The sequence below is a fragment of the Sceloporus undulatus genome, chromosome 6 (genome assembly GCF_019175285.1).
Source record: "Sceloporus undulatus isolate JIND9_A2432 ecotype Alabama chromosome 6, SceUnd_v1.1, whole genome shotgun sequence".
Classification (NCBI taxonomy): Eukaryota; Metazoa; Chordata; class Lepidosauria; order Squamata; family Phrynosomatidae; genus Sceloporus; species Sceloporus undulatus.
The window spans coordinates 156,987,858-157,002,005 of record NC_056527.1 but is presented as its reverse complement, the minus strand read 5'-3'; the positions used below and the strand labels follow the sequence as shown (position 1 = coordinate 157,002,005).

General features: G+C 41.2%; 1 protein-coding gene across 1 annotated transcript in view; it reads left to right on the top strand.

Annotated features, from left to right (window-relative positions):
* RBPMS2 (RNA binding protein, mRNA processing factor 2) overlaps positions 1 to 8,526 on the top strand; it is a 50,799-nt gene extending 42,273 nt beyond the window's left edge. The window contains exons 7-8 of the mRNA XM_042476884.1: positions 6,055 to 6,122; positions 6,342 to 8,526. Of these exons, the coding sequence (XP_042332818.1) occupies positions 6,055 to 6,117 (63 nt within the window). The 3' untranslated portion in view covers positions 6,118 to 6,122; positions 6,342 to 8,526. The remainder of the gene's footprint in view (positions 1 to 6,054; positions 6,123 to 6,341) is intronic.
* Positions 8,527 to 14,148: the final 5,622 nt, after the last annotated feature.

Below are 14,148 nucleotides of genomic sequence, written 5' to 3'. Positions count from 1 at the left end.
GAAGGGATTGCTCTACAATAGCAGCCAATTGTCATGCTTAATGTGGCTGCCACATGCCTCTTGCTCCCCCAAGGGGCTCCCACAGTGGCCCGCTGGTGATTGAAATGATCCCTCCTTTGATGTCTTCAGTGACCTGCAGCCAGGATACCTACGCAGGCTAGCCCTGAAGCTCAGAGCTGGCCCTGGAGGTGTGGGACATCATAGTCCTGGCTAATCCCTGCTAGAATGGAGTGGCTGTACAGCAGCTTAATTCCTAGAAACCTTTAAGGATGGTGGGTCCCGTCTGGAAAAGGCTGGTAAGGTAACAAAACATCTCTCTGCCATTTTGGGCACACAATGGGGTTTTCCCGCAAGCTTTTTACTTTCCTTTTTTTGCCCCATCTCTTCCTTAGCAATCCGGTGCATGGGCCTCCACGCTATCCACACACCCAAAGCCCAGGCAAAATGAAATGCCAGGCATTTCTCTAACCCACCTCTTGCCAACTTGGCGCACATGACATGACATCACAGCATGGCACCTCTTGTGTTCAAAGTGCTCCCACTGAGCAGTGATGGATTGGTCCTGCCAGTGGGAGGGAAGGAGCCTCAGTCTCAGTGAGGGGATCCTGCCACATGGTACTGTTGTGGGGTGGGGGGTTCTTACCACCTTGTTTCACTCACCACAGTCACGTGGTGGGAGGGGGGAGATTGTACTAGTAATAGTAGCAGCAGCAACAGCACACACAGATTTACTTTTCCTCGCACAGTCAACTGGCACACATCAGTCACGCTGTGGACTCCGTCAAGGAAGGCAGAATCCTTCCTTTACAGGAGTCTGAAAAATCCTCCTTCACAAACTTTCTCCTTAAAAACTAGTAAAGTTTGCATTTTATGTTGTTAAAATTGTTTTCTTTTGCTGCTTCACTTTAGGGCTTATCCAGAAAGGAAAAAAAGTCCCTGGAAATATCAAGACTTTCCAGTCCTTTTGGTTTTGATTTTATCTGCATATTCATGATTTTGAATCCAAATTCTTTCTTGAAGTATATTGGGTTCCCCTCTGTTCCCACTCCCTTGTGTTCTTCCTCCCGCCCTTCCTACTAATCATCTCTAGACTCAGAAATTCAGATTTTGAGAAATTGCTGTTCACCAATTTCTAAATTATTATTTAGGAGTTATAGTCAAAGTGTTAACATGTTTTAGCAATATTGCACTAGTTAACCAATAAGACCATTTTCTTTTATTGTTAGCATTCCTCTTTCCATCACTTGATCCCTGTTGAAACCTTTGCTATATTTCTTAGTAGCAGCCATCTTAGCTGGTTCCGATATAACACAAATAGACAGCCATGGAGTGGTGCATTCATTTTGAGAAATACTGGGTTAATTTAAACTGACCTGGGGAATGGGAATGAAAACTCCCAGGAATTTCTTGGGAGTATTTCAAGATAGGGCAAATATCATGCAGATCTCCAAAACAAAGCCTGTTTGTACAGGAGCAAATCCTGAGACTTTCAGAGACTTTTTGGGGGGAGGCTCAATGTCTGATATTATTGCTATATATGTAGTAAGGGAACTTAATAGAGAATGAGGTAAGGAGGGGAGGTATTGTAAGGTAGTTGTAGTTAGGATTGCAGTGCTAGAATAAAAGGGTGCCCTGAATGAGCATCAGATTTCTCAAAAAAATCTTTTGAACTGCAGAAAGAAAGTGCTGTCTTCGAAGAAACATCCCCCATCCATACATAGGAGGAAATAGTCTTCTTAAGACACAGATGTGTTACAACAGCTGTCTAGAAAAATGATATTGTTTACTCCTGTGGAAATTTAATAACCCAAGTCCCCTTAACATATGATGGCCCTAGTTGTCATACAAAACTGTTTCAAACAGCAGGCTACAATAGTCATATCAAGGAGAAATTTCCATGAATTAAAACAAACTAGTAACACTCCTAAGATAGGCAACAGATCTCAGAGTGGCCACCAGATAAACTAATATGTTTATTATTCAGTTGCACTGTTAAAAATACTGTAGCTGCTTGCCCTTCCATTGGACTGCATGCATTTTGGGCTGGATGAATATTTTTGTGCTAGCAGAATGCTGCTGTTCCAGTAGTTAGGCTTTTCTTTCCAGGGTTAAAGAGCACACTGCATCCTGGCAAAGGGAGCTTCCCATTTCCATTGAACTATTGAGCAGAATGGACAAAACTAGTTCCAGATGTGCGGGGGAGATGGATTTAGGAATCTGGGAAATATTTATAAGCCACAGCTTGAAGCAGAGTGGTGGTGGGGAGAGAGAAATGAAAGGAAGCTGTAAAACATTTGACAGTCTTGGTGGCAATCAAGTGGGAGGGCTCAATGAAAATTGGCTTTAGGCAAACAGCCCTTCTGTAGCCTCTCCTACCTTAAGTTAAGGCTGTGGAGTTCCACGCAGCATCAAGGACTCAGGGATCCTAGTGAGAGGGCAGCAGTGTTGGTCAGGGGCTGGAAACAGTGAAATGTACTTTTTTTGCACCTCTAGAAACCCCATTCAGAAATGGGTTGGTCCTATAAGCTTGTGGAGTCCTCTAGCTGAAAGCAGCTCCGGGCTACATTTATAGTATGGCCCACAAAAAGAGATTAATCTAGTTAGCATACAACCCACAACTATGATTTGTTGTGTGGCAAACATCAGGGATTGAATTCTCCCTACTTCCTCATCTCTGGTGAAGCCATGAGGAAAGGTAGCCTTTCATTTTCATGTTCCCTTTTCATATCCTCGGCTCTGTCTAGGTTCCCACACAATGGCCTTGAGCCTACATCAACCAGACAAAGCACACAGCACTCTGCTATGTGTCCTCTGTCCACTCTGGCAGCTTTCAAGCCTGGTGGGGAGCAGTGGCAGTAGCATCTGTTTTGGGGAGAGGACAGAGAGAGGAGGTAGGTCATTTTATGTTGGAGATGCAGATGGTACAAACTCCAGGGGGGACGATAGAGAGGGTGCACTCATAAATATATAAAAGGATAGGAGGATGCACCAGGGACGTAGCTAGGATTTTAGGAAGGGGGGGGGGGCCAGACTAAGTGTCACCATTATAATGGGGCTTGAGTGCGGCGGCGCAGCAGCACACACCATTCATTTTTCTAATGGAAGGGGGGGTCCGGGCCCCCAGAACCCCCCCCCCCCTGGCTACGTCCCTGGATGCACTTTATCTATGATTGCACCTTCCTTAGCCTCTCCACTGGATCTTCATCATCAGAATTGCTTCATCCGTCTGTTCCCTCCCTACTGATCAGAAACATGGGGCTTTAAACTTGTTGAAGGGAGGTTTTATGTGGTGTACAAAGAGTTACAGAATAGCTCTCTGTGCACAGTCTAAAAGCAGACTATATGTATACATAAGCCACACTTACATCCATGTCTGTCACTCACTCACAGGATACCAGCCAATTAGGAATTATAGAGAACAGTTAGCACTAACTGTGGTTTAGGGAAATAAGCCAAAGCTGGAAAAACAGTTTGATTTGTTTTCCTGAATTGCAGTTAACACTATGATAATATTTCTCACTTCAGATGGAATATTTAACTATGAATAAAAAGGGAGTCAAATCATCCACATTCACTGTGCCCTTGTTTTAAATGTTGCTCTTGGTTTGGTTATTTCCAGATATAGCTGCAGCACTGCCCATTGAAGTTAGCTGTTGGAATATCATTGCCCTAATCATTGGGCCATTATTAGCTTTTGGAATAAAAAGTCAGTTGGGAATCTTGTGTCTTTTTGAAAAAACAACAGTTCTTCACAACCATGGTAGCAAGGAACACTTTTGATTCCAAAAATACAGAACAATAATATCAGCACATCATATTTATACAAGGACTGAGAAGGACAGAAGATGCATGATAAACACTTTTCAGATACTTGAAGGGCTGTCACAAGAAGACCAAGGACTTGTTCTCTGCTGTGTCCTAAATTTAATGGGCTTAAGGTATAGGAAGACAGAGCTTGGATGAATACAAAAAGGAACTCACTGTTGATAGAAGTAGATTGAGAATAGAACCATCTGCATAAAGGTGATGGTGAGTTCTCATTGGAGGTCTTTCAGCAGAGAATTAGACAACCATTTGTTGGAGCTGTTGTAGTCATGGATTGCTTACATCAAGCTGGGGGACTGGACTTGATGCCCTGTGAAACTCCCTCTAATTCTGTGACTTGCAACAATATACACAGTAGATTGACATTCCCCAAAAGAGTGTTGTGCTTTATGTCACAACCCTTTCTACTAGTAAGTGCCTTTCCCTTGTGCCTCTCTTTGACCCAAACTGTTTCCCTACTCCTAAATGGCCTATTTTCTCGGTGTCTGTGCAGTTAGTTGTTTTGGGTCATGGTTGCAAGATTGGTTCAAAACAAAACATTGGTCAAGCCCAGATGCTGTCTGTTCAATTCTACTTTACTCTCAGCCCCATATTCTCCAGCATTTCACAGGTATAAAAAAGTCACTCTAGTATGTTACCTTTTATGTTCTCACACCAAAGGTCCAGTCTGAGTAAATGCACAAAGACTATCAGTACTCTCCCTGCCATTGGTGCACATTGAACAGACTTTTCATTTGCTGTGTTAAACTACCCTAAAACAACCGGTTCTGTGCCAGTTTCTTAAGGAGGTGGCAACAGTTCAATCATTTTATTAGTCAGATTCTCTACAGTTCAAAAACTTCCAAATTTGATTCTCAATAGGTAGCTGGGCTGCCAGAAGTGGGGAGATGGAAGGGAAATGGGTGTACCCAAGAAGGGCAAAATAGGGACAACAATTTACAAGGAACACACATCAGATAAATAAGAGCAACTAGAATGTGTGCAGTCCCAGTGTTGGGGAAAACATGGATATTTAATGGTATTAGGACTGGAAGAAGTCTGGATGTAGGATAATAAGAGGTGCAGTGTTTTGAAATATCTTAGCTTTGCGTATAAAAAGAGGCCTTAAGATTGATTCACATGAAAGTGTCTGTGCAGCTCATTCTGAGAAACCTCTACCCGGTGAACTTTTAAACCTAGCTTGCTAGACTATCTTTTTAAAAAATATATTATTATTTTTTATCCAGCCCTTCCCTCCAAAGTAGGCTTGCACACATTTTTGTGAAGTAGACTTTGGCACTGTTAAATGCCTTTCCCTCTTGGGATATACTCGTGAAGGATGGGTGGATTTACACAGAGTTATCAAAAACTTAACAGAAGGAGAAAATTAAATTGCAAGCTAGTTTGCTTGAATGAATTGTGCATGAGTTATTTAGGTACATTATTTGGGCAGCAGAGTACTTAACTGGTCATAATAAGGGAACCCAGGTGGAGGAGGAGACTGCACCAGTTCCATGCCTTCAATTGTCCCAATTTGGGAGCAACAATACTGAATAATTCTGTTGTCCCATTTTTCATCTGCTTTTAAAATGTCTTGTTTCTTTCTCTTGTCTTCCACTCCTTGCTCCCTTTGTCTTCAGCTTTTACTTCAGTTGTTACAAACTGAGTACAAGGACAAAAGTAGTTTGCACTCCATTAGGGAGGAAAGGGGAGAGGAGGGGGTGGAATCATGCCCTTGCCAGTAGACTCAGGCAAAAGTAACCTCACCTAGCTTACAGTATATGGTCTTCCCCATTAATAACTTTTGTCATCTTGATTGCACTCTGTAGTTGCTTGGCAAAACATGTAGAGGTTTTCATCTGTAAAATGTTGGAGTATACAGTTCCATGTATTGCTGTCATGAAAAAACAACAACACACCACTTGTATGAATAGTTTAAGATGCTGCCAAATGTCATTTAGTGGCTTAACTTAGAAACCTGTGCTTGATCCATCAAATATGACCTCAAGGCTCCCTCACTACTAGTGTAGAATCTAATGGAAGATGGCTTATTGATCAGTGAGGAAAATTATTGTGATTCTACCAATGTAACTCATGTACATCTTCCTGCCTGCTAAGGAAGAAGGTTGCATGAACCATGTCTATTGGATAATTGGGGAATGTGCCTCATGCAGTTACCAAAAACACTAGTGCCTGCATCGGTTGAACTGCTTTACTCCCTCACTGTCACATCCTGTCATTCTCTTCTAGATGCGCTGGTATCCTCCTTCTGAAGCTACCCAGCAAGGATGGAAGTCTCGTCAGTTCTGTTAGTTTTAGTAAGTATCTTGCTTTGATGTCTGTGGGTCCTGCAGATGAAACCATCCTGTGTAGTTGGGTTGTCTAGTTCAGTGTTATGTGCTATTCAGCCATAAAGCTTGCTTCAGATAAGGGTGATGGGAAAAGGAGTGGTAGTTATCTACCTTCCATGACATTGAGGTTCTGCTGAAGTGTATGTTGTACAACGCTTCTGTAATGTTTTCTTCCTTTTTTCCAAGAGCCGCCTCTTGGCCCACCTTTTCCCTTCTTGTCTCTCCATGGAGTGATGTGCCAGGAATGAAGTAGTCTGTGGATCGCTGGAAATCTTCCCTCCAAACCCTTCCTGTGGACACCAGAAAGGTGCCCAACTGCAGTAACTCCCCCTTCTTGTGAATGAATCTGTGGGCTTCCCTGTCCCAAGACTGTGAACATAAACTGTCCAGCCTCTTCCCCAGTTCAGTAACTGCATGGTCTGTGTACTCTCCCGCCTGCTTGCCTGCCTGCCTGCCTCCCACCCCATCCACCCATTCCACTAACTCCCATTACTGAGTTTCTCCTACTATGCTGGGGCCTAGTTGGAGAGACCAGATCTTGATGATAGACCCTTTTTTTGTTCCCAGCTGGGATGCTGGCATTAAATGTGGTCTAGCTGTGTACAGTGCAATATCCAGGCCTTTCTTATCCTAAACATTGTTTATGCAGTTCCGCTGAAGGAAGCGAAAGACAATCGGTTTTGCATGTTTTCTGGCATGAATTTAAAACACTTTAACTTGGTGGGTGTGTGCGTGTGTGAGTGTGCAAAGCTGTTTTTGTTCTAGCATTTGTGTAACTATAGCAATGGGTTTTGGCCTAGCTATTGATCACTGAAGTTTTTTCATCTTGCTTCTGTGAAGACTTGGCTTCTAAAAAACACTATCCTAGTTTTGCCTTGTTCTCTCCCCCCCCCCCTCCTTCTTATTCCCTTTTGAGGCTCCCCTTTCCATTTTCTGCTTTGACTAGAATTTGAAAAGAGAGAGAGAGAGAGTTTCTTCTCAAAAGTACAATGCACTGGGTTTCTTGTCCATTTTGCCCTTCTCCAGTTCAAGTCAGGGTTGTTTTTGTGTTTTATTTTTCTGTTAAGCTCCTATATATAGAACATCTGTAAAATATTTAACTTTTTTTCCCACATCCCTCTGATTGGAGAGAATCCAGTCTTGCCAAATAATCAGCCATCCTTATGGGAATATCGAACAAAGATGTACGAGTATTTTTGTACCATGTGTAATAAGGAAATATTTATGCATCATAAAAAGATTCTGTGTGGTTTTGTGCAATTAATTATTATTATTAAAGAGAAACTGTAATCTGTAAGATAAGTTTAATGTTCAGTTTAAAAGCTTGAAGGAAAAAAAAAGACTTTTTTCTGTAACTGATTCAGTCAGGCATAGTAACAAGAAATTGTGCAATTTTTCGTTGACATTTTATTGCTTGGTATTTGGAAGTGCTTTAAGTATTATATTGGACCATGGCTGTCTCACTTGTATTAAAATTCTTAAGAATAAGTTGCTATATCCTATGAGAATGTGAAACTGGATAATATATGAATTGTACTCAGTGGTGTGTTGACTCTTTACTGCATGAAGGTGTATGATATGTGGTATTTACTTGTGACTGATGAAGGTCACAGACTGGTGTGTGAGTGTGTGTATGTGTGCAAGAGAGAGAGAGAGAAATTTACACCTTCATTCTCCCTAGAATGTGAGCCTCACTCAGGTGGCAAACTTGTGAGTAGACCACAAAAGTCAGCCAAAAGGCTGGGGCATGAGGAGGCACATGCAAGAGATCTTTAGGGACCTTATTGTAAGATATTTTGATGCTAATGTCAGAAGCCTCTAAACTAAAACAATTTTTAATTGTAAAGGAGAATATACATACCAGCATAATAAATTTGGTAGAATAAGGAATAGCAATAGGAATATGACCATTTCTATGATTCTTTGATTCTATGATTCTAGATACAGTGGCTATAGACTAGAGTGGTGTGGTAACATCACCAGGATTGGTGACACTTGATGCGGGGGTACCGAGGGAGATTGGTGGCAGCAACTGCTTGCTGCTTCATTGGGGACCCAGATACTACCCTGGGGAGACAGCCAGGACAGTGATAAACCCATGAGCAGTGCACTCGCCTCTCTGCCATCCTCACCACCACCTCAGTTTCCTCCTACCCGAATTAGGGGGGGGCTGCTGGGGAGCGGCAGCTGCTTGCCCCTTGTATTCACCCCAGGAAGGAAGATGATCTGACAACAAATCCACAAGCAGTGCGGTCACCCCTCTGCCGCAGCAGGAAGAGGACCCCACCAGGAGTGTCATCCGGTGCAGTCTGCACTCCCTGCACTCGCCCAGTGATGCCACTGCGGTGGTGTCTATCCTTCAAATATCAAGCTAGAAATCTGAAACTCAGCAGCCTCCATAGAAGCAATGTGCATGGTGATCCCAAGCCCAAACTTAATTAAGTACTGGTTGTGGAACCTCCCCCCCCCCCACACACAAATGAAAGTGCTTTGGGTGATCTTGACCTGGAGAAAGTATTGGAAATGCTTCATTAAAATTCTTGTTGTGATCATGGTGAAGAGGTAAAAATTCTACATATCCTTGGACTTAGGTGGTGCCTATGATTTGTTGAGAGATGCCAATAGTTTTCGGAAATGATCAGAGTGATATACAATTCAACATAAACACAAGTATACAGTTGTCAAGGTCAACACAGTCTCTTTTTACTACAAAAAAGGGAACATCTTGAAGTGAAGACTGGTGAACAGTTAAATGGTAAAGACAAGAGGGTCAGATTTCCACAGAAATGTTTGCAGGTTATTCAAAACCACAGCTATAGAAGCTCATCTAGAATGTATATCAGGAAAAGGGTCACCTAGGTAGATACCCAGTATTAATGAACAAAATCAAGAAAGTGATTAAGGAAAACATGACTGTCTTAGGGAAATGGAAGTCTTGCCCAAGTAAAGTGAATAATAGAACACAAACTTGCAACAACAAAACAGACAAAGTGAAAGAAATATAAAAAACATTGCAGATGTATAGAGCGAAAAGAGTGAGAGCCAGAGTGGTGTAGTAGTTTGACCATTGGAGTATAACTCTGGAGACTAAGGTTCAAATCCATGCTCAGCCATGGAAACCCACTAGTGATCTTAGGCAAGTCACATTCTCTTACCTCTGAGGAAGACAAAGACAAAGGCAGCCCCACTCTGAACAAATCTTGCCAAACAAACCCTGCCTTAAGGTCATTATAAGTCAGAAATGACTTGAAGGTAGACGACAAGAACAAGACAGTAAGACCAATAATTAAAATCATTTTAAAGTTTTTCAGAAGCAGGAAGCTGGTTAAGGAAGGAAGTTAAGTGTGTGCTAATACAGGATAAGGTGGTTGTAGGAAAGCTGAATCAATTGCTTCCAGTGGAAGATACAGGGCAGATGCTTTCTCTCTTTTCAAGATGGAAGTCTGAAGCATTGGGTCAAATAGTGGTGACAAAATGTTTTTGCCATACTGAAAAATAAGGTTTTAACCAATCACTGAGTTGCTATAGTACCTCCTGGAGAACTCACAAAAATTCAAAGGTGAAAATGCTGTTCTAAAGTTGACTTAATCATTGGATTCAAAGATTGGTCTCTACCCTATAGAAGTAGAAAGCAGGAATTTAACACTGATTCTTAACAAGGAACCCAGGAATTACTTGTTCTGGCTAAATTCATAGTTGGTATCATTAAATATTAAATACATTTATCCAACACATAGACAAAGTCCTATACAAAGGTAAGTCAACACTTTATGAGGTGGGACTGGGGAATGTGGTGGCTACTTTTCAAAGGCTGTAGAGTTTATTCATAGGGAGATGAAATTAAAATATGATTCTTCCCCATACCTCTGCATTTCGCTGTTATCATTCTCATCTTATCAGGGCTCTCAGTTATTAAAAAACTTGGTTGCACTGACTTTTAATTAATTAATTAATTGAATACACATTGATAAATGTACAGTATGTTACCAATGCGAATACAAGTACATCCTAGGGAGGCAAAACTAAATATTGAAAGCTACAATGTCTATAATTTTTTTCCCATTCCAAATGCCATTGAATGTTAGACTCAGAATAGTCTCAGGTTAGTGGTTCCCAAAAGCTGCTCCTCCAGAAGTTTTGGTTATCAGCTCCCAGAATTTCTGACTGTTGGCCAGACTGGCTGGGGCTTCTGGGAGTTGAAGTCCAAAACATCTGGAGGACCAAAGTCTGAGAGTCACAGACATGTGGAACTCCTAATCTCTCTAGCCCTTAGGGCAGACTTAATAAACTAAAGCCTTATTTAGTTGTTTTATACAGCTTCCAGCTACAGATCTTACTAATGGTCACTCTTTCTCATTATAACTGTTTGAGGGAAGGAGGATTGGAAAAATTTGAGGGAGAGTTAAGTAACTATACACAGTTCTGAAATAGACATGTATTGGAAGTGCATTTACATATACTGTAAAGAAGACACAGCGTACAAAGAAGACACAGTGTGTATAGGATGATGCTAAAGAGATAAACCTGTATAGCAAAATGCTTATTTGCCTTTTGGAGTACTATAGGATTCTGCTTGTTGGATATGTTTCTTGTTAACAGATCTGAGTATGATGTAAATGATGATAAATGGTCTTTTAATACCAACCACTTTTCCTTACAGACCTTATAAAGAAAAAAACCCTTTACAATTGTATTAATAACACATATGTGCTGGTGGTTATAACCTGGAGGCAAGCAGTAAGAGTTACAGGTAAAACAGTACACTTGTGTCATCTGGGATGAACTGTGTTATTACTCTCAGACAGAGCATTTAAACATGTTAGCTATACAGCTGTGGTTAAATAAGGACTGAGAGTTGCCATGCAAAAAGGTTTACAGGTATGCTCACAATTTGGAACCAAACTGCAAGTTTATAAAAGGGGAAGAAAATTACTAATAGCAATAGCTGATAGAAGGGGTAGGGGCTTTAACATTTTGTCCCAGCTGTGGATCCTGATCCAGAGCAGTGATTGTGTCTATTGTTTGTATGGGAAGTAACAGCTGAAATCAAAAAGAGGTGAAACAAGAACATAGGTCCAAAGATGTATGCTCTATCTGGGAAGAATAACTTGATTTGGATCTTTGACATGCTTAAAATGTTTTTGAAACCTTTTAAGCATGTCAGAAATCCAAGTCATGCAAAAGTTTGTATTGATGTAACAAGTGGCTGCTAACTGTGAAAACTAATGCAAGCATTCCAGCTTCTGCCAAAACCATAACCATAACCTCTAATTCTGCAACCTCCACTGCTTCTCTCCCTAGTGTTTTCACGAGTCTTTCCAAGATGAAGGAAGGAATTGTATGGTACTCCATGCAATGTGACATTGTAAATTTCATATACGAGCTTTGAATTTTTTTTAAAAAAAATGTAATTCATAACTTGCTATTTTAAGATGGATTGTCCATGACATTATATTTCCCATTTCTATTAATGGCTGTGAAAGCTGGACAGTGAAGAAAGATGGTAGGGGAAGAAATAATCTAATTTGAGATGTTGTGCTGGAAGAGAGTTCTGAGAATACTGTGGACCACTAAAAAGACCAATGGATGGATCTCAGAGCAGATCAGGGCTGAATTCTCCCTGAAAACAAAGGCCCCATACAGACTGGCCAAAATAAAGCTGCTTTGGTTCACTTTGGAGGTATGCTGTTTAAATGATGCATGCATCCTAAGAGTCCAGAAGCTGTGCCAAAACTGCGCTCCAATCCTTAGGTCTGGATCATGGCTTTGGCATGGCTTCTGGACTCTTAGAGGACACATGCATTCTTTAAACAGCGTACTTCCAAAATGACCCGAAGCAGCTTTATTTTGGCCAGTCTGTGTGGGGCCAAAGATAACTAAATTGAGGTTGTCATATTTTTAGTTACATTGTGGGAAGAAAGGATTCACTAGAAAAAACGAATGCTTGGGAAAGTAGAGGGCAATAGGAGGAAAGGAAGACTGTGTTCCATATGGATAGACTCAGTCAAATAACCCACAACCATGAGTCTACAGGAGCTGAGCAGGGTGGTTGAAGATAGGATGTCTGGGAGGTCTCAACATGACCACTAAACAACATAAATTAAAAATGACAACATTACTACTAGTTAAGCTACTTTTTAAGAATCATGTTACACCCTCATCACTCCAAAGCGTAACAGGAAGTGTAGTTAATGCACATTTTTCAAGCTCTGGTCATAAAACTGTAATAGTACAAAATGCAGGGATAATTGGAACATTGATGTCCAATGCTGTCATTACCCTTTAGCAGCCAGGTTGCCCTTCAATGGGGGGGGAAAAAACCTCTTTGAAGCTATTTAAAGATCCTACAAATTCAAATCATTGAAAGAAATTAACTATTTTGGTGGAAATCAGGCAGCTCTCCTAATCCTGTTTGACTGCAACTCAGAGCAACCCCATTCAGCATAACCAGTTGTAATGAATGCTGGGAATGACTATTCAGCAACAATTGGGAGTTTGCATGATACCCATCCCAGATAAAAATGTATCTGTAAGATCAGCCGTGTATGACACTTGAAAAAGACACTTAGGAAGTATGTGTTCTCATCTCTTGTATGGCGTGTCTAGGATGGAAATGTGCTTTCTGTTTCCTTACATATGTATGACAAGTCAAAAGTCAGCCAAATCTGTTGCTGTATCTTTAATTGCTTACTACCACTTTCAGGATTTGACAAAACTGAGGCCCCTATTCTTTGTATATCTTCCTCTTCCTCCAAGTAGTTTGTTGGAGTTTATGATGCCTCTTGTGTGAACTTTGAATATAAGTCTTTTGCATTAGTGCTGTCAAATCTCTATGTCTAAGGATTTATATACTCTTTCATACTCTTTGTAGGCTGCTAAATGTCATGGCATGGAATGTAGCTGTAAATAGCAAAGCATATATGCACATATAAGGAAAATACAAAGATGTGTTGTAGTAAGTGATGCTTCATGTATAAGTAAATTACAATCACATACCTCTAGAATTCTGAACCGATGTGCCCCACATAGGAGTAAAACACTGGGAAAATAAAACACTTCTATCTGCACTAGTTTTGTGGATTTTTTTAAACATTTGGACCACTTAATCTGGCTTAATTGTGAAAAGTCTCACTTTCCTTGTTCTGCTGGACACAGTCTAAGTGCAAGAATAGGCTTCACTGGTTCTTCTGGCACCTAATAACTCCCTTTTTCTTCTCTGTCTTGGCCAATTTGTCCTGTACCCTGTTGATGCAGATACTTAGGGCTTTCCTTAGGCAGAGTGCCTTAGAAGCTGTCTCTTTCCCAGAGATACAACCTGCCCTGAATGAAATTAGTTACTACTTTTCTGCTATCTTGAATCTCATTAACAAAAGAGAAGAAGCCTCACCCTTGACTTTCCAGTAGGACTTGGCTGTAGTTAATGCTTTCTTGTTGCATTCACAACAGCAAGAGTTCTTGTCCCTAGTCACTAGACCAATTGAAATGTCTAATTTCTTGAATGAGCATCCCTCTTTCTCTGCCTTGGTTCATTGCCATCTGCCAGATCTACTCTTTTTTCCTGCTTTACTTTGCCCCTTTGTGTGTTTGCACAGGAGCACAAGCTGTCAAAACCAGCCCTTCTCTCTCCTGAGAGAAGCTTTGGCACCTGATGTGGAGAGCCTTCCATTTTTTGCCTGCTGGGAGTGGGACTGCGTGGATGCACCTGCTCCATTAGACAGGCAAGTTTCACTGCAGCCTCAAAAAGGCAAGGACTGTTTTGATGAATAAATGATAACAATTAATCAGTCATGTTGAAACAACTGCTCAACCAAGCGGTAGTCCTCCAAGTAGACAGGAAGCGCCTTTTGCATTGCAGTGAAGAACGGTGGGAGATTGTGGGCAGCAGTTGTAGGAAAAGGGGCTGTAACGCTTTTGTAAGTGGGAAGCGTGCTTGGTGCTATCTTGGCTGATCTGTAAAATGCAGATTAAAAAAACCCACACTACACAATTTCTT